General features: G+C 44.5%; 1 protein-coding gene across 2 annotated transcripts in view; it reads right to left on the bottom strand.

Annotated features, from left to right (window-relative positions):
* Nucleotides 1–1,122: 1,122 nt before the first annotated feature.
* Nucleotides 1,123–25,647, bottom strand: part of foxj3 (forkhead box J3) — a 108,535-nt gene continuing 84,010 nt past the window's right edge. Inside the window, exons 5-12 of one of the 2 annotated variants that reach the window (XM_083771968.1) lie at nucleotides 20,533–20,634; nucleotides 13,752–13,880; nucleotides 10,466–10,640; nucleotides 8,133–8,648; nucleotides 7,460–7,561; nucleotides 6,332–6,523; nucleotides 5,843–5,941; nucleotides 1,123–5,149 (exon numbers count right to left, since the gene is read on the bottom strand). In XM_083771968.1, coding sequence (XP_083628094.1) covers nucleotides 5,037–5,149; nucleotides 5,843–5,941; nucleotides 6,332–6,523; nucleotides 7,460–7,561; nucleotides 8,133–8,648; nucleotides 10,466–10,640; nucleotides 13,752–13,880; nucleotides 20,533–20,634 — 1,428 coding nt within the window. In that variant the 3' untranslated portion in view covers nucleotides 1,123–5,036. The remainder of the gene's footprint in view (nucleotides 5,150–5,842; nucleotides 5,942–6,331; nucleotides 6,524–7,459; nucleotides 7,562–8,132; nucleotides 8,649–10,465; nucleotides 10,641–13,751; nucleotides 13,881–20,532; nucleotides 20,635–25,647) is intronic. The other variant, XM_083771969.1, reaches the window with a different exon arrangement.

The following is a 25,647-nucleotide window of genomic DNA, read 5'->3' as shown; positions in this document are numbered from 1 at the left end:
ATTCAGAGCATGCTAGGCCAACATTTGGCAAAAATAGCCGATCTCACGCTTTGTGAGCTTGTAGATTGACTATTTTCGGCACAGGTATTTTGTGAGCAGGTGACGACGAAATATATGGGTGGTTAATATTAATTGCAATAAAGATAACATCTACTGACAGGATACATGTTGATTTGACACATACTATAATTATATAGAGGTTATGTAGAGGTTTCCCTACATGAGTGAGGAAATGGCTTACTTATGGGTGCAGCTGAGCATAGTTGCACAGTCAGGACCAGAGCCAACAGAAGCAGAATAGTAGCTTTGAACATGATGTCCTCTTGAACTGGAGTCAAAGCGATGCCACACACTGCAACAGAGCAACCGAGAGTCAGCGCCACTGACTCCGATCACAAGAAAGTGTCCCTCAATTTGCTGTAATTCTCCTGTGGCCTTGAAGATGGAGGTTTATTGCAAAATACATGTGCAGTGGAAGTGGTGTGTCAGTGTGGAGGTTGAGGCTATCTGAGGCTATGTATGGACATTACATACAGTACTAAGTGAGGGTCTCTGGGGTGCTGGGTAGGGTATAGCATAACACTTTGCATATACTGTATGACCAGACCACCCCCACACACGCACTGACACACACAGAATCATAAGTCATATTCATGTGTCAAACTTGTGGAAAAGACCATTTGAAATATCTGCTCAGCACAGGCCAAGATTTACTTTGATGTTATGGAGACAGTAGATGAGTGCAAGAAAGTAAATTATATAGTCATATTATACTCCTTTTGATAGTGCCCTACTACCCTCAAATATAAGGCATAGAAGTATGCGAAAATAAATTTAAGCCATGACCTTTCCAAGCCAAGCCTTTTCTCAATAAAGATTTTAACCACTAAATATTCTTTAGTAATTTAGCTTGCCACAAATTGTCTTAAGATTTATTCTTAATTTCTTTGTATACATGTATGTAAAGAATAAAATAACTATAAACACTGTCTCTTTGCTTATTGTGTAACAGCTACATCTGCTGTTGAATTCGGCACATGTCTGAAATATGAGCCAAGCACAGTATGTTCAGAATGATGGCTACGGGGAGGGGGGGGAAAAAACCTCACAAACAACACACTATTCCACAGTGAAGTTAACATATTTTATTTCTTTTAAGTGCCATTCATGCATATTGGGAACGGGGTGGGCTGGGGGCGGGTGGGTGGGTTGGGGTGGTATTGACAATTCTAATAACACTCGAGTTATTTTACAGCACTAAACCAATACAAAGAGTAGCTGTGTCACCTCATTGGACAGCAAAAGTAATAAACCGTGCAATAACCAAAAAGACAAAAAGGAGAAAAGGAAAAACAAATACAAGAAATGACAAAGACAAAATCAAAAAAACAGAAAACGGAACAAAAAAATATATATTATCAACATTGAAACACTGAATGTAGAACCGTAGTACAGGTAAAAGGTAGTGTCACACAAAAAGCCAACGCATTTTCATCACATATATACAATATAGATATATACATACTGTGTCACCCTCTCATTGGACAATAACAAAATACTCTATTCTTTTCCCTCCTCTCTTACATGAATAACACCCGCCCCCCGCCTTGATGCCCCACCCCCAAGAGGAAAAAGGCCTTGATGCCCCAACCCCAAGAGGAAAAAGGGATGATTGAAAAGACATATATTTACAAGAAGCACGACGACACACCAGCACTGAATAAAATAGGCCTCAATCAGCAGTACTTGTTGGCAGTTCTCTCCCATATTGTAACAAGGCTATTTTGTTTTCCTTTTTTTCTATCACGGTAATCTCTCTGGCAGGTTTATCTCCAACGGTAGTTAAAAAAATGAATTGTCTTTAAAAAGCAACTGAATCTGCTCACACAGCCACACACGCATACACCCAAAACACAACATTGGGGTCCAGTCATTGTTTACCGTTTTCACTTTTAGCTATATCCATTCACTCAACTCTCTCCTGTGGGTTCATGTGGACTGAAGCCGTTTTTTTTTCTTTTTTCTTGTCACTTACAGCATCATCACAATCTTCACCTGGAAGAATTGTAACCCAACCAAACCTTCACACCAACCAGGGGCTGTCAAGATGTTCCCTATTAAAAAGTTTCCAAGTCTCCTAACTAAAGCACACTCATTCTTCACACTGCTGTCTTTACGCATAGCTGCAGAATCTTAACCGATTTGGATCATTCTGTCTGACCTTTTTGGGTGTCTGATTCATCAATTCTAGCTGCTGAACGCTGAAAGCTTAAAAACTTAAATGACTGATTTCCACAGGCAAGGCGATATGCCACATGAAGATTTGATCTGTTCTGGAAAACAGACAATACAGTAAAAAGAAACCACATACTCGGGTTAAGCCAAATTTACCATTGTACAATTGCTGAAAATAACTTATTTTCAAGAGAAGAATGCATCGCATATAAATTAGGCCCTACTGTCGGAGCAGCAGAAGAGGACTACAAAGTATGAAAGCTAGTATGGGGAAAGAAGATATTAGCTGAAAAGAAAAAGAAAATGGCAGTATCATCCACAGAACCAGAGAAGTAGACTTTACCTGCACAGCACTAGATCTGGCAGGCCTCAACTTGATATGGGACAGTTCTAGCTCCAAAGAAGCACATAACTACTATGTGTCCTGAAGTACAGGTATATCCACTATTTGACCACATGAAACTTTTTTTTAAAAGTGCCTTTTTTCCCCAAAACAACCAAGATATGTGATATCATCAACAAAAAGCCATGATTGTCATTCAATTATGAAATGAAAACTATAGTTACTACTGGAGTCCCTGATCCAGCGAAGTGTTCTAAGTTAAAAATCATCAAATATGAAAGTGTGCAAAGGGCTTTAAACATAGTGCCATAAGAGAACAGCACCTGTGTGACTGAGGAGCTGCTCAGTATAGGGACAGAGAGGACAGGTTGCCAGCACCACTCAGTGCTATGCATGCAAAACCCTTCCTACAAAAATGCATATGTCTCAAATCTGTCGTTATCATCATCTTGTGCATCGGTTTGTTGTGCTCATAGATAGCATAGCAATGATTGCAGCAATCAATCATAGCCCTAAAATCACAATAAAATCAAAACACATCCACACATGCATACGTACATGTGCGTGCATGCATGCACACACACATGCACACACAATCAAACGCACCGTATAAAGACACATTTCTCATTCCGTTATGATTGTATAATAGCAAATTACCTTTACCTATCCATCGGTCACAACAGCCAAAAATGGGCAAATTTGAGAAAAACATAATTTAGAGGTTTGATTTGACTGAGTAGCATACTGTATGTGTACTTTCATACACATACAGCATATGAAAACTGTAGGCAAGAGAAGGCAAATAGCCACAAACTTGATGATTTTGGATGTAAATTACTTCCCTAAATTTAGGGAACAAAGATATGCCAAGTAAAGACGCGTCATGATTAATCAATGCATTCACACCCTATAGAAAGAGAAAGTTCTGGATCATTCTGAAGCCAAGCCAACAATCACCTGCTCAGGGGCCTTCACACCAGGTTTGTTTGTGAGAATCGACTCCCGGTAGAATCTGTGCTCGTCTCAGCTCTGTGCTCTGAAAATCACATAGGCACGGAGTCTTCTCAAACAGTTCGCATTAAAATACAAGGATAATTGTTTCACGTCCGACCATCTTGTGCAAGCCTTGCTTATGGCTAAAATGCTGGTGTGAAAACATCTGTGCCAGTAGTGGGCTTGGTTTAGTGATCTGCAGACTGGACTTGTAATAATCCACAGCCTTTCCCTTTGAAAATGTGGCTTAACGTATATCATGGCTCAGGTTATAACACATCCACTTTTCAAGGTGCTGATTGCTGTAGCAAACATGAAGAACATACTTGGGTGTAGGGGGGGGGGGGGGGGGGGGGTTTGAATGACTGTATATTATGAAAAGAACTCTCTGCGATTACCATCCACTCACACACATCAGATCCACACATATCAGAGTGCTTGAGACAAACAGTAAACAAAAATACCGCCAGTACATACTGTGTGTGTGTGTGTGTGTGTGTATGTATGTGTGTGTGTATACTGTATATATATATATATATTATATATATTTTTTAAATCACCGTTTTCCCACAGCTAGCTGGCTGCAATGAGCTGAAACAGATGGGTTGGCTCTGGGATAATAGTCCACTAAGAGGAAGACACCTTTTTGTGATCTCCTCTGCCCCATTATTTCCTTTTTGATTTGATTTCAGACCGGTTAAACACTACACACCCTGTTTATACCCTCAGCTACTGTAAACCTCACATCACCACTAAAACAACCCCCAATACGAGGACCCGAGTCCTCCCAAAAGTGACCAACAAACTCCATCACATTTTACTCAATAAAGGCGGCCTGCGTTTTCCTAAAAACAAAACAAAACAAAACATAAAATAAAATAAAATGAGAATAAAAGGGGTTGGATGGGGAGAAAAAAAAAACAACTATGAGAGAAACTCATCCAAGAGGCAGCTGAGGCCAATGTCAACACGAGAAAGATTACAAGCCGCTCAAATCACACAACAGTTATAGAGCGAGATGGGTGGGCGAGGCGCTAGGAGGCTGCTGCTGGCTGGGGACAGGGACAGGGGGCCGGCTGAGGTGTTGAGGAACATGTAGTTTGGACATGAATGTGTGCCACTTGTCTCCTGACAAGAACGTGGAGCCATCACTTAAAATATGTCCGACTAAATATGATTGTCTTCAAAGTAAAATCGTTTTTTTTTCTTCCTTTTTTTTTCTTTTTGTACGCTTTCGTTTTTGTTTGTAAAAATGTCAGGACTCTCAAGTCTTGTCCGTCTCTCTCTTGTCTCCCAAAAAAAGTGTCAAATGTCCTTCCCGATATCCCACTCGCGATGGCCGCCGCCCCGTCTACCTTCTCCTCCCGCGGGCCAGGTCAGCTCAGCTTCAGCACCTCCTCTCACGCTGCTCCTCCCACCCGTTGCTCGCCTCCTCTTTTCAAAGGGGAGGTCCTCGGGGGGGGGGCTAGACAATGGAGTCCCAGTCAAAGTCGTCCTGGATGTCGTCGGCAGGCATACGATGCATCTGGAAGTTTCTAGACGGGATCATGTGCTGCTGGTTCATCTGCGCATGGTGTCCTATGTGGAGAGTACATACCAGGGTTTTTGAGCAGCAATCCCAAACTTTTTCATGTAAAGGACCCCCAAATTGACACTAATTAGCCCGTGGACCCCCATTTGAAAATATATGCCAGGGACCCCCATAAGAGAAGATTTTTACGGCTCTAGCACTGATTCTCAATCCGTTTAATTTCAAGGACCCCCAGTTTGGCATGCATTAAGGCTACGGACCCCCATTTAATGGCATTGGAACCAAATGGACCCCAACGGGTCCATTTGGTTCCATCTGTACACTCTCAGAGACACAGACCCATAAGGGTCCATATGGTTCCCAACTATCATTTAGTTGGGGACCCTCTGTAACTCCTTCAAGGACCCCTGGGGGTCCACGGACCCCACTTTGGGAACCACTGTTTTAGAGTTAACCACCGTCTTAAACCCTTCACTTAATTGACATTTACGATCTACAAGCTCACAACGTGGGCTTGCCGAAAGATTATTATTATCATTATCATTTATTTGCATTATTTTGTTTGTGTAAATGCATGCTTTACTTCATGTTGATGTAGAAATGATAAAGACAATAAAGACAAATAAAATGCAAAAGCAAATGCATTGTAGATCTGGACAATAACTAAACCTTTATGTTTTACATTTGACTGGCAGCACGCTTAAGTGGTATATTTCATTGACAAGTGGCGGTCTCATCACCTGTCATGGTGGGTCCTGCACTGCTCATGGGGGGCATGTGGGGGTATCCCGGGGGGCCCATCATTGACAAGCTTTGTCTAGAGTCCATGTAGAGATTAGCTGAGAAGAAAACAAAGCCAGAAAAGTCCCTCAGTTATTAGCATTATATTGGATGATATCCACTTTGAGCTCTAGGAACACCAATGGGTCAAGTCAAAATCTAAATAGAATTACAATACAAGTACTGAATAAAGTACACCGGTTTTAAATAATTCACAACCTTTTGTAAAGTCGTAGACTATTTATTGCAATAATAAATGTGTGGTGGGCAAAACAATTTTGTCTACCCTTTGGGGACCACTGCATTGTACAATGTAAATCACTTCAAGGTACAGTATATGATAGACTAGTGTCGCATAAACACATCAACCAAATCAGTACTTTGCTAATGTCACGCAGTATAAACGGTATACTTCTAAGTGACCTAGTCGTGACGGGCGGGTGGCACACCTGTGTTGAGGTGCTGGCTGGGCTTGCTGGGGTGCATGGAGCCATGGCATACAGAAGGCTGCACTGCCCCCTGTGGCTGGATTACGCCAGTGCGAGCAAAGAACTGATTAATTGACGAGCAGAGGTCTGCAATCTGGGTGGGTTCCAGGGACCAGTTGTTCAGTTCCGCTTGTCTCATACTCTCCTTCAGTCCTGGGGTGCACACGCACACGCACGCACACACACACACACACACACACACACACACACACACACACACACACACACACACACACACACACACACACACACACACACACACACACACACACACACACACACACACACACACACACACACACACACACACATTTAAACCATCTCTTTCAATATTTGCCACTAAAATTTACCCTGCAAAATTCAGAAAAGCAGAGCCTAATATAGACTCCCTTGTCTATTCAATAATACATTGTACAGTATAGGAGTAGCCTCTTGTGGGCAATATCTTAAACATTCTACCTGGCAAACCTACAGTATACTGTAATTGGATAAACTGACCTTCTGAGCTTGATGGTTTGGTAATTAAACTTGAAAGCACAGTTACGTAATTGAAGAGCTGCTTTTAATTAAACTCTTAATCAACACTACAGTGTCGACCCTTCAGCACTCAATCAAAAGCCAGTGCAGTACAGTACACAAATTATGAGCTTCTAGCTCCCAATGCCATTTGATTTGGTTCCAACAGTTTGTAACAGCTGATAGAAAAAAGCAATTACGATAAAAAGAGACAATTCTATGTTCTTCTTTCTTTCTTAACCCATTTTGGGTGGGAACCCCTTTTGGTGTTTTAAACATTATGATATAATTTAGCTATTGGAAAATAGCAGATCTACAAGCTCATAGCACGCCACCGAGTGGCGCGCTACGAGCTTGTAGGTCTGCTATTTTTGAAGAATCGTGAGAAGTGACATGAAAGTGTTTGAGAACGACTGACATAGAAAAATTTAGCTTTTTCAAGAAAACAGATTTAGAAGACATTTGCAGAATCGTTCCCAGGTCAAAATGGGTTAATTTGAGCCAAGCTGATCATGGGATATTGGGTGTGTGTTTGTGCCTTGTCAACACGCATGACTACTTTCCAAACGGTACCTTGGAAAGGTGACAGGTCAACGTCAGCCCAATTATAGCTGCTGGCGATACGGCAGCTTTCTTTCAGTGCGTCCAGATTGGGGTACCAGTCAGAGGGCAGACCTGCAGGCAGCACACATTGGTTTAGTTTAGTTTTAACAGCACAGGATCCTTTGTAAACATCTGAACACATGTAAGTCAAATGCAGCAAGCTCATCAGGCTCCAGCCCAGAAAACAGTACTGAGTATTGGCCACCAGGAGGAGCCAGTTGACCCCGCAAAAGAAAACCCATCCGCCTCTGAATGCAGCATCGCTTTGTTCTCATTACAGAAAAAAAACAGCATAAATCAGATTATGATTTACTGTTCAGCGTCCAAGACCAGAACTCAATACCGTCACGCACAGCAAATGATCCACGCTGATCCCCGACCCAATCCAAATGCCACTAACAGGGTTTTTGTGTATTCCTAGCACAGCTTATGTGTGTTTGTGTGTGTGTGTGTGTGTGTGTGTGTGTGTGTGTGTTTGAAAGAAACAAGGTGAGAGAATGAGGGTGGTGAAGGTGGTGGAGGGTTGGGGATGCAGAAACAGGAAGGGGAGGAGGAGGAGGAAGAGGAGGATGGAAAACGAATGTGACTATGAAGGCTGCCCGAACAGGAGTGTGTCGGAGGTTGCGAGCACTGGGGGCCTTACCTGCGTTGCAGGCCATCTGTTGCTGGGCAGGATGGGGCTGGTGAGAGAGGCTCTGGTGTTGCTGGCCGTGCTGGGAGGGGTGTTGGCTGTGCTGCGCGTGTTGCCCGGGGTGCGGCGCATGCTGGCCGTGGGACGGGTGCTGCGACGGGTGCTGCCCGTGCTGGCCGGGGTGCTGGGAGTGTTGCGGGTGCTGTTGGTGTTGGCTGTGCTGCTGCTGGGCGTGTTGGCTGTGTTGGCTGTGTTGGCTGTGCTGCTGCTGGCCGTGCTGGCTGTGAGGGCCGCCGTGCTGCGGGGGGAGGTGCTGCGTGTGCGGGGAGCCGTGGCCGGGGTGCGCCTGCTGCTGCGTGGGGTGGGACAGGGGCACCTGGCCGCCGCCGGAGTGGCTGTTGTTGGGGTGGCTGTTGGGGTGGTTGTTGGACAGACTGTTCTGGGTGCTGATGGCGCCGCTGGGAGAATGCTGATAGGAGCAGGAGGTGTGCGTCTGCTGGGAAGAGTCCGTTGGAATGCCCATCAGACCTGCAGCGCAGAACACACACACACACACACACACACACACACACACACACACACACACACACACACACACACACACACACACACAGTTACAGTAGGTCAGAGCGGGGGGAGACCCACTTTCAGTGCACGAGACGAAAAGGGAAGGAAGGAGATCCACATGCAAAAGCAATCACTGGACTGAATGTGCATTAATGTCCTCCAATAAGAGGATGAAGACTTCACTTGTACCCTAAATACAGTACTTAGTTGACTGGAGCGCCCCAAGGGATCTATACTAGGACCCCTCCTTTCTTTCCTCTACACTAAATAACTTCGACAAAAAGAGCCATTCTACGATCTACAAACTTGCGTTGCGCTGAACCCCAAAACCATATGAATTCTAGCGTTCAGGATGCTAGGGCTCATGTGGTTAAGGAGCCCTTCCCCTGAGACAGACCAGCTGCCATTTTGTCGTACGTAGTTCAGGGAATGACTCAGCATCACTTGTGTCTCTGAGGTTCACATGGCTTAGCCACAGCCTCCTCCTCTCCTCTCCAGATAGAAAACAACTCCGTCTTTGACAATTGCATTGTATCGGATGCATGTTTCTGAACAGGCACGGCAACTGCTAGCATGAACATCTGCAATCCCCGGCAGCAATCATTTGCATGTGGGGGGGGGGGGGTTCTTAAGAGGCCCTGTCCTTCATGGGTTTGGCACGGTAAACCTATTTCACTGGAGTGCTTTTAGAGCTGACTCCAGCCCCGCAACCTCCGCAATCGGCACGTAACACTCACTGCAGGGGTGACAAAGGTGCATCTCTTATCAGCACAGAAAGCCTATTGTCCAACTGGGGAAATACAGAAAGCAATTAACGCAGCCCCGGAATAATAATGCGAGCTCATTACCTATTATCAAAGCCAGTGAATTAGCTCACTGTCTATAGCGGCAGAGTGTGAAATCCTCCCCGCTCGATTATTTACGCTTTTTAATTGCTAGGGCTTGTCTGACTAAGAGATTTTTTTACTTTTATGCACATAAAAAAATGCAACAACTTTCAACTGATGAAACATAGATTATAGATTATAGTGAGAGGAAATACTTTGGAAACATTAGCATGGAATACATTTGATTTGTGAAAGTAGGTTACACAAGGAAGGCTTTGTCTACGTTGGTCATAAACCGCTTGTCAAGTGCTCTTTGGTTATCAGTCAATCAGATTACAAACAAAAAGCATTTGGGTCTAAAATGGACTGACTGGGCTTTTGGAAAGCCGCGCTCACCCCAGCCCTATGCAATATATCATGTGAATTCACCATCAATATGAAAAATGAACAGCAATCCAGCAGATTTACCGAGGTTTGAAGCTGGATGTGACCTCTTTTACTCATCTAATGAAATGCAGCCTAGATGCAATTTCTTTTTTTTACACATGACAGGCCTGGATGGACTTCATGTAGAGCAAAAAAACTGAAAACAGGATGAATTACACATTATTTCTAACAGAACAATTTATTATTTGCAGTAACCCCCCTACACATAGCGACTAAAATATTAGACACATGAACTCTGAATGTGCGGCTTGGAATGAGCTTGTCCTTGCGGGGGTGGCCACGGACCATGTAAATACCCTATATAGATTTGTACTGCAGGCCAGCCAGCCTATTGAATAACTACTCATTGAACCCGGCAAACTTAATTAGTGACTAAAGACTCCAGCTGCTAAGACCACACCGGCATTAGGACGGAACTCATGCCGAGTAATCCAGTTCCAGCATGTTCCCTCAATAAAAAAGGAGCCATGCACGGCTCTCTCTCGTACGGTTAAGGACACTCACCCTGTTGGCTGAAGGACTGCTCAAAGACAGACTTGTAAAGGCTGCGGAAGGAGGCACTGAGATCTTCAAAGTCAGAGAACAGGAGCTGCTTGTCCCTCTCTGGCATGTTGTACTGGGGCTGCGGGGGCTGCTGCAGACTCATGGACTGAGACACAGGCTCCGGGTGACTGGTCACCTAAAGGAGAAGGGACAGCATGACAGACATGTTGGTGACTGGTCACCTAAAGGAGAAGGGACAGCATGACAGACATGTTGGTGACTGGTCACCTAAAGGAGAAGGGACAGCATGACAGACATGTTGGTGACTGGTCACCTAAAGGAGAAGGGACAGCATGACAGACATGTTGGTGACTGGTCACCTAAAGGAGAAGGGACAGCATGACAGACATGTTGGTGACTGGTCACCTAAAGGAGAAGGGACAGCATGACAGACATGTTGGTGACTGGTCACCTAAAGGAGAAGGGACAGCATGACAGACATGTTGAAGAAGCGTGTAAAACAGGCAATTCTCACGTTTAACCGAGCAATTAACTGAAAATATTAAGAACCAATAACGGACATAATCTTGCTGATGTACAGTAAGTTAATCAAATAATGGAGAAGCAGAATATTTTTTTCTTGTATAGCAATGAATCAACACTAAAAGACGAATAGATTTGTTTTAGACTAAATCGACAAAATGAATTAGTCTGGTAAACCACTTAAACCTGTATTATTAATACTTTCTTGTACAAAATTAGCGAAATGATCTACAAGCTACAAGCAAACGGGCCACGTCACATCGCAACCCATTGTGAGCTTGTACATCTGCAATTTTCACTATAAAAATACTGTATATTGTATTGTATAATAATTGTTCACAAGCTCGACAGTGCCCAACGCGACACCTATTATGATGACGCCCAGTTCAGGCTGCCTGAAGGTGGTCAGTAGACCGAAAGCTTACAGCAATAAAGTGATTGTGCACAGATTTGAGTATGCATCCTTTTATTTTATTTTTTCATTTCTATACTTTTGTGACTCCAGCGCCTCACTTTAATCTTTCAGCAGATGAGCGGTGGCTTTTTAAATGTTTTGTCAAATTGGTATATATTAAAATATATATTTTTAAATGTTCTTACTACATTTGCACATTACATATGGCATGTAAATGTAAATGGCATGAACCCGAGTCAACAAACAACTCTGTTGGCTTATAGTACAGTAAGTAGAGTGTATAGTACTTATATTACAGTAAGTAGAGTGTATAGTACTTATATTACAGTAAGTAGAGTGCAAAGAGAGGAATGAAGTGTTACTAAGTGACTAGGATCAAGCCCCCAGAACGGCTGGGCAACGTTGAAGCCACCGACCGGTAGTGGTCAAAACTGGAACTGCAGGCGGGCTGGGCCCAGGTTAAATTCATGAATGAATTTCGTGACGTACAGGTACCACAAGAACAGCGCGAGGGGTACTATCATAGGAGCCAGCCAATCATATCGACACTCGAGGGGTACTATCATAGGAGCCAACCAATCATATCGACACTCGAGGGGTACTATCATAGGAGCCAACCAATCATATCGACACTCGAGGGGTACTATCATAGGAGCCAACCAATCATATCGACACTCGAGGGGTACTATCATAGGAGCCAACCAATCATATCGACACTACTACGGAAGACTTCGTCAGTCTTCCGGGTCCTTCAAAATGCCACTGAGAAACCTCTATTGAAATAACTCTATTACTAGGATACCAACCAAGTAAGTAAGTTTGATCAGAACATGCTACAGTATATGTCTACCTACACATACATAACATAGGTGAACAATATTGCGTATAACCTACATTCATCTGCATAACCTAACTAGTACCAAAACTAGTCAAAAATATGTCATACAGGGAATGAGGAGTGCCAAGGGAGTGATTTTCTATTTCCCAGTCAGTCATAACACTGACTAAAACACATAAATCTGTGTTTTCTAAATCAAATAAAGCTGCTACAGTGCCCTACAACACATTCTCAGACTGCTGGGACGGAGTACCACTAATGAATAAAGAGTAATGTAATCATTTATTTCAGCTGAGATATGACCACATACTGTACATACTACTAAGAAAACAGAGAACCACAAAGTCATGCTTCCAAGCCATGCAATGGCTGAAGCAGTCTTTTAAAGGAACAAATCGTGTACCGAAAGAGGTGAGTGACAGTAACTCAAACTCTTGTGACGAACATTGGGAAGACTTTGACAATAATGGGGCCATGCAGCTCTCGCTTTCTTGGCTCACATTGTATTAAGAGAGCAACTCAAATGGACACGAGTCAATACTCAGGTGGCCTAGCAAAATGTATTTAAAACAAAATCAATATCAACACTTTGTACAAATAAGCATCCATTTACGCATGAATTTGTGTGGGTGATCAATATTATCATGCACTATCTCTGCGAGCGGGCAAATGCAAAGAAGCATTCCCCTCTAAGCGATAAGGGTCAGTTATATCAGATCTTCCATGGGCAATGCGGTGATGTCAAAACCATAGCGATTGGTACGGGAAGACGGCACATGCCATTTTTCTATCTTGGCACGTTTGGAGCCCTGGATGTGGGCAGACTGTCTAAGTGCAGGGCTACAGTCTGGCTTGGTGGAGTGAAGAAGCAATAATAAAGCCGGAGTGTCTGCTGTGAGCCGCCGCTTCTGCTGAGAGAGAGCACATCCATCAGGCTGGGCCGATCGATGCCCAGCGCCTGGAGCAGAGTGCACTCTAGGATGCGGGAGGACCACACCAAAGAGGGGGCATCTCTGGTGGGAGGACATCAGAGGCAGCGCTTCTCTTTGTCTGGCTTCCAGGAGCGTGTGCATCACTCCGTTTCCCTTAGACCCCCCCCCCATCCCACCCCTCTGATGTTGCACTCCGAATGCAGGCCCGCCCTGATCCCTTGGTCTGTTTGCCGTCTATGGCTGACTCCATCTGAACAGACCCTCCTGGGGCCTTTGCAACGTAATAGCAGTTCTTGGCTAGCATATTGCTTGTAGAATGGATTGTGCAAATTGCATTCTGGTACAGGCAAATTAGCCGCTCCTGCTTTCAATGAAATGCAGCAGGGCCGGGGCGAGATGGGCAAAAAATCAAATATCACAATTCTTTTGACCAAAATTGACAATATTGCATCGTGACGATAGCCGAAAGACAAAACTTATACCACACAGTATCACGATGCGTACTAGTATCATATCACCGCGTCAATAAAATATGGATGATATTGCTCGGCGCTAGGATGTACTGTTCCTTGGTCTCACCGGTGTGTAGCTGTGCACGCTGCCCACACTGTTCAGATTGACGGACGCCAGACTCTGGTCAGACAAGCTGTTGTTAAGGCTGCTTCTCGGGCTGTCGCTGCCTTCCTGATCCGTGTTGTACAACGCCACCTGAAATACACAAATAAATAAAATGCCTCCATTAGTGTATGTTCAGAACACGCGTGTGCACACACACACACACAGTTCCTTCTTGTGCAGCCATTGTCAATCCCCTGGCACGCTGCACACATACAGTACACTTCAAAGTGCACACACAGATACATGCAATAATAAGCATGTTTTGTGCCTTTTACAGTCATTAACATATTGATAGTATGTCAGCATTTTTGTGGAATAATGGATTGGGGAGGGGTAAAAAAAAAAAAAACTGTTAGGAATGCAACATTGGGCTATACTTAACCGACGTAATTGGGTATGGGAATTTAATGCCTCTGCATGAGTGCGTAGCGCATGAATCAACTTGCCGTAATGGCTGGCAGTGGCAGAGTGTTTTTTTTCCCCCCCTCCTTCTCTCTATTCTTCCTGAGAAGTGACAGGGTGTTTGGGAGACCTAGTGCACATGAGGCTGAACAGACAGACAGTCAGTCAGTGACTCCTGCTGAACACGTAAGTTAGTGGGGTGAGATGCACCCCATGACTTAAAAGGTCACACTCGCGGCGGTGTCAGACACATCTGCTCGAGGAGTGCAAATCAGGTTTGGGACAGCTCGAACAAAAGGTATTCGGTGCACCCGAGACGCTGACCTTTCAATATTAGCTTGTGAGAAAAACAAAATAAAATAAAAAATGACCGGAAACAGCCGAGGCACATCAAAACAACAATGTTAATTATGCACTAAAACAGGCTCAGCCTTCCTGCCCTTCCCAAATAAAGTAGTCTCACAATTAAGACAATAGGAAGAAGAACAACCTGGATTAATTAACATAATGAGCTCCATAGAGAATAGACACATGTGTGGAGGGTTATTTTTCTGTGTCGAGGGCCAGGATGAGTGGAATATGGCAGCGATGGCGGTGTGACTGTACACTGGCAGTTTGAGATCAGTGCTCACAGACAGTCTGTTTGTCTGTCTGTCCATCCGTCTGTCCTTGGCCGAGTGTGCCTGCAGCTCATCATGCTGAGCAGAACAGGCCAGGTTCTGTGATCAGCACAATAATGCAGCAGCAGCAGCAGTAGCCCTCAGGCGATTAACCACATGAACTCTAGCCTCCTTGTTCTGGGCATTGGCATAATAGGCAAGAATTTGATGGGAAATAGAAGCTTACAATGTGCTGTGAGTTTCGGGAGCTGTCGGGAGCGGATGATATCGTTACGTCATGTTGTAGTATTGTTTTGTAGTCGACAGGCAGGAACAACAGGCGGCAACTTCCTTTTCCCTCAAACCGATTTTTCTCAATAAAAGCTACAGGCTACGAGAGCTTTTATTGAGAGGAAAAAGGAAGTTGCCGCCGCCTGTTGTTCCTGCCTGTCGACTACAAAACAACTACAACATGACATAACGATATCATCCGCTCCTGACAGGATCATACAGACTTTTGAAACAGAGACCAGGCTTTCCTCCGAGGTGGTGGAAAGCCTGGTGAGGCGAGGTTAATAGCTTATAGATTCATGTCTGCTCTTGAATGCCAAAAAGACAGTCTGCATGGCCTTCTCTAAAAGACCAGTTGTGTTGGAGTCCTCAAATGTGTTTCTGGGTGGAGAGGAACTTGACCTTGTCCCAGAGTTCAAGTACCTCAGAGTCATATTAGACTCAACCCTAACCTTTAAGAAAGTCACTAATACGATTAAATTCAACCTTCAAAATTAAAAAAAAATTAGACCATTCCTGACAGTTGGAGCGGCCAGATTGTATCTTCACTGTATGATCCTATCTCCTATCCTATCCCTAGCTCTACAAGAGCGCGCTCAAAGTGTTTGACAGGAAGCCCCACTCAAATCATCATTGTAACATCCTCCGGATAACGTTAACATTTTCAGGTTGGGGTCTTATACAAGACCCTACATGAATTCATTAAACGAAAGCCAGATAGGGGAATCAGTACCAGAGCAACCACTCCATGAGACTGCGAAGTGCCGCACCGGCAAACAACATTCGGACAAAATGTCCTCTAAGTACAGGGTTGTGTAGCATGGCCTTCCTCTGCGTATAAGGGATTGTGCTACATTTCCATCTTTTAAATACAATCTGAAAAAATGGTTGCTTGAAAACCAAAGCAACCATTCATGATTATTTTAGGTGTATTATTTTTATATTATTTTTATGCTGTGTTCCCTATGTAATGTTATGTAAATTTATTCCACTGTTTGCCTGTCTGTTTTCCGTTTTGTGTTTCTTGTGAGGACTGCGGATAAAAATGAGCAACTGTGCTATATCCGGTGTATTTACGTCCATGTGACGTCCATTAATATGCATTGTGCTGTCCAAATAAACAAATAAAGTAATAAAGTAAAGCAAAGGCCTATGGTTGCTGCTAAAGGCTACAGCCTGCTGCTGCCCAGGCAACGGGGACACTGGTAAAGCCAGACTGTCCAACTTCCCTCCTCTGACGTGATTGAGCGGATGATTAGCAGGCAGGCTCACCGGCCAGCCGGACACTTACACGCAGAGCCAGCCGGGGCATCCAATCACACCGTGATAATAATAATGGAACTGGGCTGCTTACAGCACTGTGATAAGACTGAGATGCAGCAAATTCACAAAACCACAAACAACAAAAAGAAAAGAAAAAAGAGAGATAGTGGAGGATGCTGAATCCAGTCAATGTTGTATAAGGGAGGGTGGGGGAGGGGGAGCAAAGAAGTATGTTTGAGTGTGCATGTGATGTGGTGGGGTAAGAGAAGCTCATTAGTCGTCTGTAGCCTTCCACCACTCCGTGTGGGCTGGGCTCCAGTGTTCATTAGCGTGAAGGGGGAACTCAATGAGCAGCTACGACCGAGGGCTCAGGCATAGTCTGAAAATCAACCCGGCAATGCTAATCAAAAACAGCGCACGCAGAAGTATAAATGTTATATGTAATGAACTCATAAAAAGGGGCTTTTAGTCTCCCACCACAAAAATCTATTTTTAGTACCCACCCTCATCCATAAACTGTGATCATGTCAAAAAAACTCACTGCTCTCTGCGGTTTTGCATTTGCGTAGAAGACCCTACGGTGAAGACACCCACTTGAGCATGCACATGCGCAGATTGAACACCCCAGTCATGTCTCACCCAGTCACCCACATACGCGGCGGGCAAGCACGAACATATGATACATGCCCATGTCCACCACACGCACACTCAAGTGTATGCACCACACTTTCACGCATGCGTGTGCAACATTGCGCACACGCAGACAGACAGACACAAGCATGCATACACGCATACTGGCAAGCATGCTCACACAGGCAGAAGCCCCTCCACGGTAAATACTATGTACGGTGTTAGTTAGCAGGCGAGCGAGTGGCTGTTGCTATTCTTAGCAGTGAATCAAGTAAAAAGCCAGAGGTGTCTTTTACATGGAGGCCTAATCTGTAGCATGAGACATGGATTATGAAATCAAAGCGAGATTGGCCCAGGTGTCTCCAACAATGGCAGCCAGTGTTCAGCGGAAGCCAAGCTCATAGGATTCAACAGACGGAGCGAGAGACGTGAGGGATAATGCCTAATTTAAAATAAATTGTCGTACAATAGTAAAGCTTGCTTGAAAATAACAGATTTTTACACCAAGGCGTCCGGCGAGTGTCCCTGTCGTGTGACAAAGTGTAAGTCAACCACATGAACTCCCTCTGACTCTCCCTTCTTTTTTGTTCATGTCATCGTGATAGACAGTCTTTCAAAAAATGTTCAAGATGTTTCGCCATTTTTCTAAATGTTTTGAAAATAATATTATGTGATCTACCAGCTCACAACATATCGCACCACAATGATGTGCATCATCTATTTCTGGAATAGCCTCAGAATAAAATAGGGCTTAAGTGGTTAAGATGGCAGAAAAGACCAAGCTATTCCTCAGCAAATACACTTCCTTCCTCCACACCCCTCCCCTCCCGACCGTCTTCGCCTTCATCATCACACTCCAGTGCCAGTAGACTTTCATCTCATTCACGGCAACGTTAAGCACGGGGCTGCCTCCGAAAACAGCCTGTGTGTAGAGAAAAAAAGAAAAGAAAGTAAGAAAAAAAAAGAAAAAGTCTACGTGAGAAAGGCTGCGAGAAAAAAAAAAGGGTGGGGGGGGGGGGAGGGAAGAGAATCTTCCGAGGAATGTCCGACAGCAGAGGGAAATAAAAAATAAAAAATCTCACTGGTTCAGTAGGCCTCCTGCCACTGTCTCCCATTGGTCGACGCTGTAAGGCGGGAACGGAGGAGCGCAGAAAGAGGGAGAGAAAAACAGAGAGAGGGAATTCCTGTGGCTTGGCACAGTGCTCTGAGAGAGGCGTGGCCTGTAGTGTGTTTACTGTGCAGGACAGTGAGAAACAATCTCTCTCTGAGGAGCCAGGTCTCAGGTCTTCTATGCTATTCCACTTTTGTCCTCCGTTCACTTCACCACGGCAACAGCGTTTTTGTCACAATCAACAGAACACAAAAGAAACTAATTTAAAAAACACACTTTGTCTTTCCATAAACATGTGCTGCACACGCCACACACACAAACGCACGCATGCACACAAGCAGACATAATTCCCTAGTAAACCGTGATACAGCCAACAAGTTCAGAAGTTGTTTAGATTGTTCAGTTGTCTGCTACCGACTCCTGTGATTTGGAAAATTAAATGACTTGACTTATTGAATGGCAGAAGTCACAGTTCAACACTGTTGAACACAAAATAAAAAATGTAGGGTTTTTTATACATTCCCTAAAATTAATGCTTTAGCGAGCAACTTATTGATAGTTATTAGTGAAGACAGACAGGAAAGCGGGAGGGAGAGAAGGGGAGAGACATGCAGCAAAGGTCGTCATGAACGGGACTCAAACATGTGGCATGCGCCTGGACTGCTAGGCCAGCCGGCGCCCCAGCGAGCACTTTGTTGTGGTCAGTTCATCGCTGCATGTACAGTAGTAGACCTACCAGTTTGCCTGTATTCCTCCACTTTTGTGCACCACTGAAGTAAGGTATTACAGTACATAAAGATTTGAGGCATGGATATACAAGGTTTCTTGCCACACACACACACACACACACACACCATAAGTACCAACATACACACACTCGTGCTTCCTATTCTCAGCACTCCAGTGCCCCCGACCTCCCATACACACACACTCCTCTTCCCATGAACGTCACTGTTCATTCTAAGGCCAGTTTTATTTATTTATTTTTTCCAAAGCTTGCAGCAAATTAATAAGAGACTCTTGCAAAGAGCTCTAGAGAGCTGCCCCCACAGGGTTTAAGGTTCAAAAGCCTATTTAAATGTCTATGCAGCAGTGGATGCAGCTTCTCTCCCGGCTTTTAGACTGGCCCTCACCTGCACTGCTGCAGCGTTATGAACGACAGGGGCCCTCACCTGCACTGCTGCAGCGTTATGAACGACAGGGGCCCTCACCTGCACTGCTGCAGCGTTATGAACGACAGGGGCCCTCACCTGCACTGCTGCAGCGTTATGAACGACAGGGGCCCTCACCTGCACTGCTGCAGCGTTATGATCGACAGGGGCCCTCACCTACACTGCTGTAGCGTTATGAACGACAGGGGCCCTCACCTGCACTGCTGCAGCGTTATGATCGACAAGGGTGCTCACCTGTAGCGCCATAAGGGTTCCTCACCTGTATCACCATGGTGCTATGAGACAAGGGTTCCTCACCTGTATCACCATGGTGCTATGAGACAAGGGTTCCTCACCTGTATCACCATGGTGCTATGAGACAAGGGCCCTCACCTGTATCACCATGGTGCTATGAGACAAGGGCCCTCACCTGTATCACCATGGTGCTATGAGACAAGGGCCCTCACCTGTATCACCATGGTGCTATGAGACAAGGGCCCTCACCTGTATCACCATGGTGCTATGAGACAAGGGCCCTCACCTGTATCACCATGGTGCTATGAGACAAGGGTTCCTCACCTGTATCACCATGGTGCTATGAGACAAGGGCCCTCACCTGTATCACCATGGTGCTATGAGACAAGGGCCCTCACCTGTATCACCATGGTGTAACGGTTGACAGGGGGCGCTCACCTGTATCACCATAGTGTAACGGTTGACAGGGGGCGTTCACCTGTATCACCATAGTGTAACGGTTGACAGGGGCGTCCACCTGTATCGCTGAGGTGTTATGACTGATATGGGCGTTCACGCGTAGCGCGGTGGAAAGCTGCAGCATAGCTACAGGACTACAAGTTTCGTCTCCCACAAAAGGTGAGAGCAGAGAGATTTCCCACGAGGGTGTGGGAGTATCCTGTTTCAGGTGTGCCAGGGCGTGTGTAAAGTCTATCTAGTTGCCAAAAAGTGTCGGCCCAGGCGTCACCATGTGGATCACGGTTGGAAAAGTGCACGCCGCCCCGCTGCAGCAAAGAAAAACTAAAATCTGCCTTGGCTGAGAAGGTGCTGCAGTGCAGATAGGACTCAGTGCTAGTTTCGGTGTGGGCTGCACTGCAACAAAGCTTTAGGCATGCAAGTGTGTTGTTTTTGTGGCCTTTGGCGCACGCACACGTGATTCTGTGTGTGAGCGTGTCTGTGGGGAACAGTGCTGTAGGTGGTTGGTAGAAGTGGGCGGGGTCAAGGTGCAGCTGGTGTAGCCAGGTGTGCGGCTGGAAGTGGAGCTGGGTTTTTGTGAGTACCTTGTTAGTCACAGTGTTGATTGCCAGCGTTGGAGAGGCACTTCCAGAGATCATACACTCCATCCCCAAAGACTCCGATTCCAGGCTGTATGGCGTGGAAGCCTGTGGGGGGGGGGGGGGGATGAATGGGAGGGGGTGGATGTGTGTGTGTGCAGGGGGGGGGAGGAGGGATATGGAGGGGGAAGATTGAGAGACAGAAACAAACCACCATTATCCAATTATCAAATATGATAGATCTCACAGCAGGTGCAGCAGTAAAAGGAATTCCATGGACCAGTAGGGCTTTATGTCTTTTATGTGAGAGAGAGGCATACTGTACCTGTCTGCACTCTGCAGCCTGCACAAAACGCACTGTAGGACAATTTATGAATAACAATAGAACAGCAGCACCTTTATTTAGGTCACATTTGAAGTGCACACACACACACACACACACACACACACACACACACACACACTTACACTTCCTCACAGCGCGGGTGCACGGTCGAGAGAGATAACTCTGCCATGCCTGTCTCCCAAAACTGCTTACTGTAAGAGGATTGGCTGCCAACAATACCATTTTTTAATTCATGATAAACATAAATGAGATTTCACAAACTCTCAATTTCAATGTCTGAGACTCTTAATGGAATGCCTCGTAGGCAGACGGCGTCTGGGGAGAAGGCTGGTGTGTGTGTGTGTGTGTGTGTGTGTCTGTGTGTGTGCATGCGTGCGTGGGTGTGTACTTGTATTGCTATACTTGTGAGGTCCAAATGTCCCCACATGTACAGTAGAATTTGAGATTGTGAGGACAAGAGAAATGGTTACATTGTGGTTAAAAAATATATATTTGTAGAGTTCGTCTTACAAGAAAAGGATTCAGGTTGGTGTTATGTCATCGTATAGGATTAGAAGAACATTATAATGGTGTGTAAAACAGAAAATCAAAAATGGGCCACGGACAAGACCAAGTCTTCGCCTTTCGACACATTTGTCCGTGTACGAACATGTTGATGGCTTAGGGTTAAAAATGGCATTCATAAAGCGCCATTCTACAATGTTGAAGTCGTCACTAATGTAGTAATATGTGCATGCTAATGTCTGTCTCTGTGTGTTGGGGGTGAGTGGAAGCTGCACATACAGGTACATATCACACCGAATACAGAAGCCCCACGTGCTTCACTTTAGTGCATCCTTTTCGAGTCAGGCTATACACATCAGAGGAGACGCGGTCTGATTTGATGTCGCTGTAGCACATTAGGATGCAATATGCATGAAATTAATGTACTTTATTCAACCTCTACATCTTCTCGCCTTACAACACCAAAGAAAGAAACGGCCGCTGTATGCTGGTGACATGGTGCGCATCGTGTGAACACACAGGAGCTTCTGGCTCATCTCCGTCACCCCTGTGTCTCTGATGCGTTGCGTACACGTACACGTGCACGTTGAGTTGAATGAGCAATGAGGGTGAAAGTGTGTGCCCGTGTACATGTATGTGCACATGTGGTTGAGTGCATGAGTAGTGGTGATTATATATATATATATATATATATATATATATATATATATATATATATATATATATATATACTGTATGTATATGCATGTACCCTCCTGTATGGACTGTATGTATGATAAACGTACACACCTATAATACAAAATATTCCTAGAATTGAACGTAGGTGTAACGTACGTACAGTAGGTGGAAGAACACAGGGCTTCAGGTTCAGCATAACAGCTTCTTACAGTAAGTTAGTTAGGGGTTCTATGTAATATTATAAGTATTTTTCTGACCTAACTCATGCTTATGAACACAGCCCTTTTATTTAATACTGACCGGCTCTTAAACCAGATCAATTTCAATGTGTAAATCTTCCAAGTGAAGAAGTTGTAATGCCAAATTCACTACACTCATGGACATACACACAAATTAGGCATGGTAGTTTTTACTTTCTAGGCACCTGTATGTTGTTTTTCTCTATTTGTCATGTTATCACTGTGGTGTACTTCTCGTATTTGTATGTAGCTAAATATGTCATATTTACACGCAACCATGTGAATTGATTGAAATGTTCATTAATGGGTACTACTACTGTCCCTGAAATAAGTAAAAGTGCAACACATCACGTTACGAGTACGACACATTGTGAGCTTGTAGATGTGCTATTTTTGCTAAAGAGAATGGTTATTGAGCGGGGGGGGAAAGGAGCATACCTAGTGCCGACCCACGGGGGACCCCGGTCAACTATGTATAATAGGGGTTAATTGGTTAAAGGTATATTCAGTGATTTCACTCAAAAAACCTTAGGTTTCGTTTTTGGCTGGGACCTAAGCCTTTCATCCAATCAGGATAGAGAGCCAAAAACGAAACCTAAGGTTTTTTGACCCCCAGGGGTTAACTGGGGACAGGGAGGAACTCCTTATATTTTCAGCACACTCTATAGTAGAGAGGATTATCACAACAAAACAAAATAATAATAATAATATTTGAATTAAGTGAAATCACTGAATATACCTTTAAGCCAGTTCATGCCAATCCTTATTAGTGATCACATTTATTATTGAGTCTCACATGAAATCATTCTCTTCCCTTGTTGATGTACAGTATGTATGATGTTATACCCTCCACATTTGAAAATGTGTCGGAAGTGGTTTAGATTTTAATAGCTCCCCATCTTCTGAATCTGTCCCTGGTTATTTTATTTTGAACTGCTTGCGTAGAGCCTCTTCTAAAGAAATAAAGAAAGAAACATGGTCCAGTTGGGTTATTGAAAGCACCATAATACAGATACTGCACTTATTAGCGTCACAACACTGATGATTGTTCCATAAATGTTTTGTTGGACTTTAGTGCAGCATTTGGCACTAAATAAGTACTGATCATATTTACATATATTACAGCGGATTGGCATATCTGGATCTGCTTTGCAGTTGTTTTTACTTATTACAACATATTTGACAATTATTATTACTAGAGGTTTGGGCCGCTACACTGCCCGCACATCTAGTGGCAGAGGCCCTCACATCTAGTGGCCGAGGCCCTCACATCTAGTGACCGAGGCCCTCACATCTAGTGGCCGAGGCCCGCACATCTAGTGGCCGAGGCCCTCACATCTAGTGACCGAGGCCCTCACATCTAGTGGCAGAGGCCCTCACATCTAGTGGCCGAGGCCCGCACATCTAGTGGCCGAGGCCCTCACATCTAGTGACCGAGGCCCTCACATCTAGTGGCAGAGGCCCTCACATCTAGTGGCCGAGGCCCGCACATCTAGTGGCCGAGGCCCTCACATCTAGTGGCCGAGGCCCTCACATCTAGTGACCGAGGTCCTCACATCTAGTGGCCGAGGCCCTCACATCTAGTGGCCGAGGCCCTCACATCTAGTGGCCGAGGCCCTCACATCTAGTGGCCGAGGCCCTCACATCTAGTGGTCGAGGCCCTCACATCGAGTAGGCTACAATCTCGGCTATACATTATTCCTCAAATACATACAACCCCCTCAGGTCTTGCCAGGATGTAACTCACTCTGTTGGTTTGATTAAACGCAACAATATCAAAATTATGTCATCACAATACATTTCAAATCCATTAATCTAATAATAATAATAATGGATAGCATTTTTATAGAACTTTTCTATGCACTACGTGCCTAGCCTACTCAAACCACTTTAGAATGGTCCATTCATTCATACATCATGGGACTGCACAAGCAAGAAGACAAAAATGTAGTGAGCCTCTGTTTCAGTCTTTGGTTGTAGGCCCTCACATCGAGTAGGCTACAATATGGGCTATATATTCCTCAAATATATATATATATTGCAAATATTGGTAAAGCAATGTTAATATTGCAGTAGTTAATATTGCATATCGTATATTATATTACAGGTCGTTAGTTTACTCAAGTTAGGGAATAAGACCTGGTACTTAAGACACGCAAAATACAGGCCTGGATGTCAAATAATTTCCTTCAATTTAACTGAAAACTGAAATTCTTACAATTGGCCCAGATCACTTCCGTCCAACCATCTTCAATTGCTTATCCAATTGTCATCATTTGGTTGTTTATCCAACTAGGTCAGGTCTCTTACCAAAAACATTGGTGTCTTATTTGATTCCAACCTTATAAACTTAGATATCCAGGATCAGATCAATTGAGTAATATAGACGAATAACACTTTAGGTCAAAATTTTATGGACTCCTCCACGAAAAGGCCTCGTTGTCCTGACCCCTTATCCATCATTAATACATTATGGATAATTATTTTGGACTTAAACTGTTATTCGTCTATTGATCAATACTGTGCATGCCTTTAGCTCTTCACGGTACACTACACTAACGTGTATTGAACAAAATAAGCTCTAAACTTTAAAGAATACTGCTGCCAGAGGTTTTTAACTGAACAAGTAGACGAGAACATATTCCTATGCAAACCTTCCTACACTAGTTGCCTGTCTGTTTGGTTTTAAGATGTTACTGATTGCATTGCACTTCTTGGCCAGGCCCATAAATGTTTTGAGTTATTAATCCCTTTCATATGAACCCTGTGCATAGTATAGTCTGAGGCCCTCAGAAATTGGCGCGGAATTGCTCTGCTGCATTCGCGGAGTCTGCGGGAGGCCGCAATGGTATACCCTGGCTGCCACTACAATCAATAGAACCAGGCTATACGCCGATGAACAACGTACCTGATCAATCACTTTCTTCTTTTAAGCAACTTCTACAAATTCACCCAATAACCTTAAAAAATTGTATCTATAGATATATTACTTTAGGTGTATACTGTGTGTGGTGTGGTGTGTGCGTGTGTGCCTAGCCAGCACAGTAAACAGTGTCCTGTATCCAACAGTAGCCTGTGGTCAGCTCTATGCGGGGGGAGGAGGTGGAGGTAGCGGCGGTGGGCCGCAGCAGTGGGATGCCCCAGGGCCAGGTCAGTCTGAGCTCCATCTCACTAACGTTATGCTGGACCAAGACTCATCCATAATTAAAGCCAAAAGCTCTGCCCGCTCAGAATAACCAGCGCACACGGCCTCGCCATTAATTGATGTTTGTTAAAAAAAATGAGCGATGAATGCAACGTATGTAATGGCCGCCTCGGGCATAGTTTATTAATAAGGAGCTCCACTTCATGACC

The sequence above is a fragment of the Protomyctophum parallelum genome (assembly GCF_964188405.1).
Source record: "Protomyctophum parallelum genome assembly, chromosome: 8".
In the NCBI taxonomy this organism is placed as follows: domain Eukaryota; kingdom Metazoa; phylum Chordata; class Actinopteri; order Myctophiformes; family Myctophidae; genus Protomyctophum; species Protomyctophum parallelum.
The sequence above is the reverse complement of the archived record's forward strand: the minus strand, read 5'-3'. Positions and strand labels throughout refer to the sequence as shown.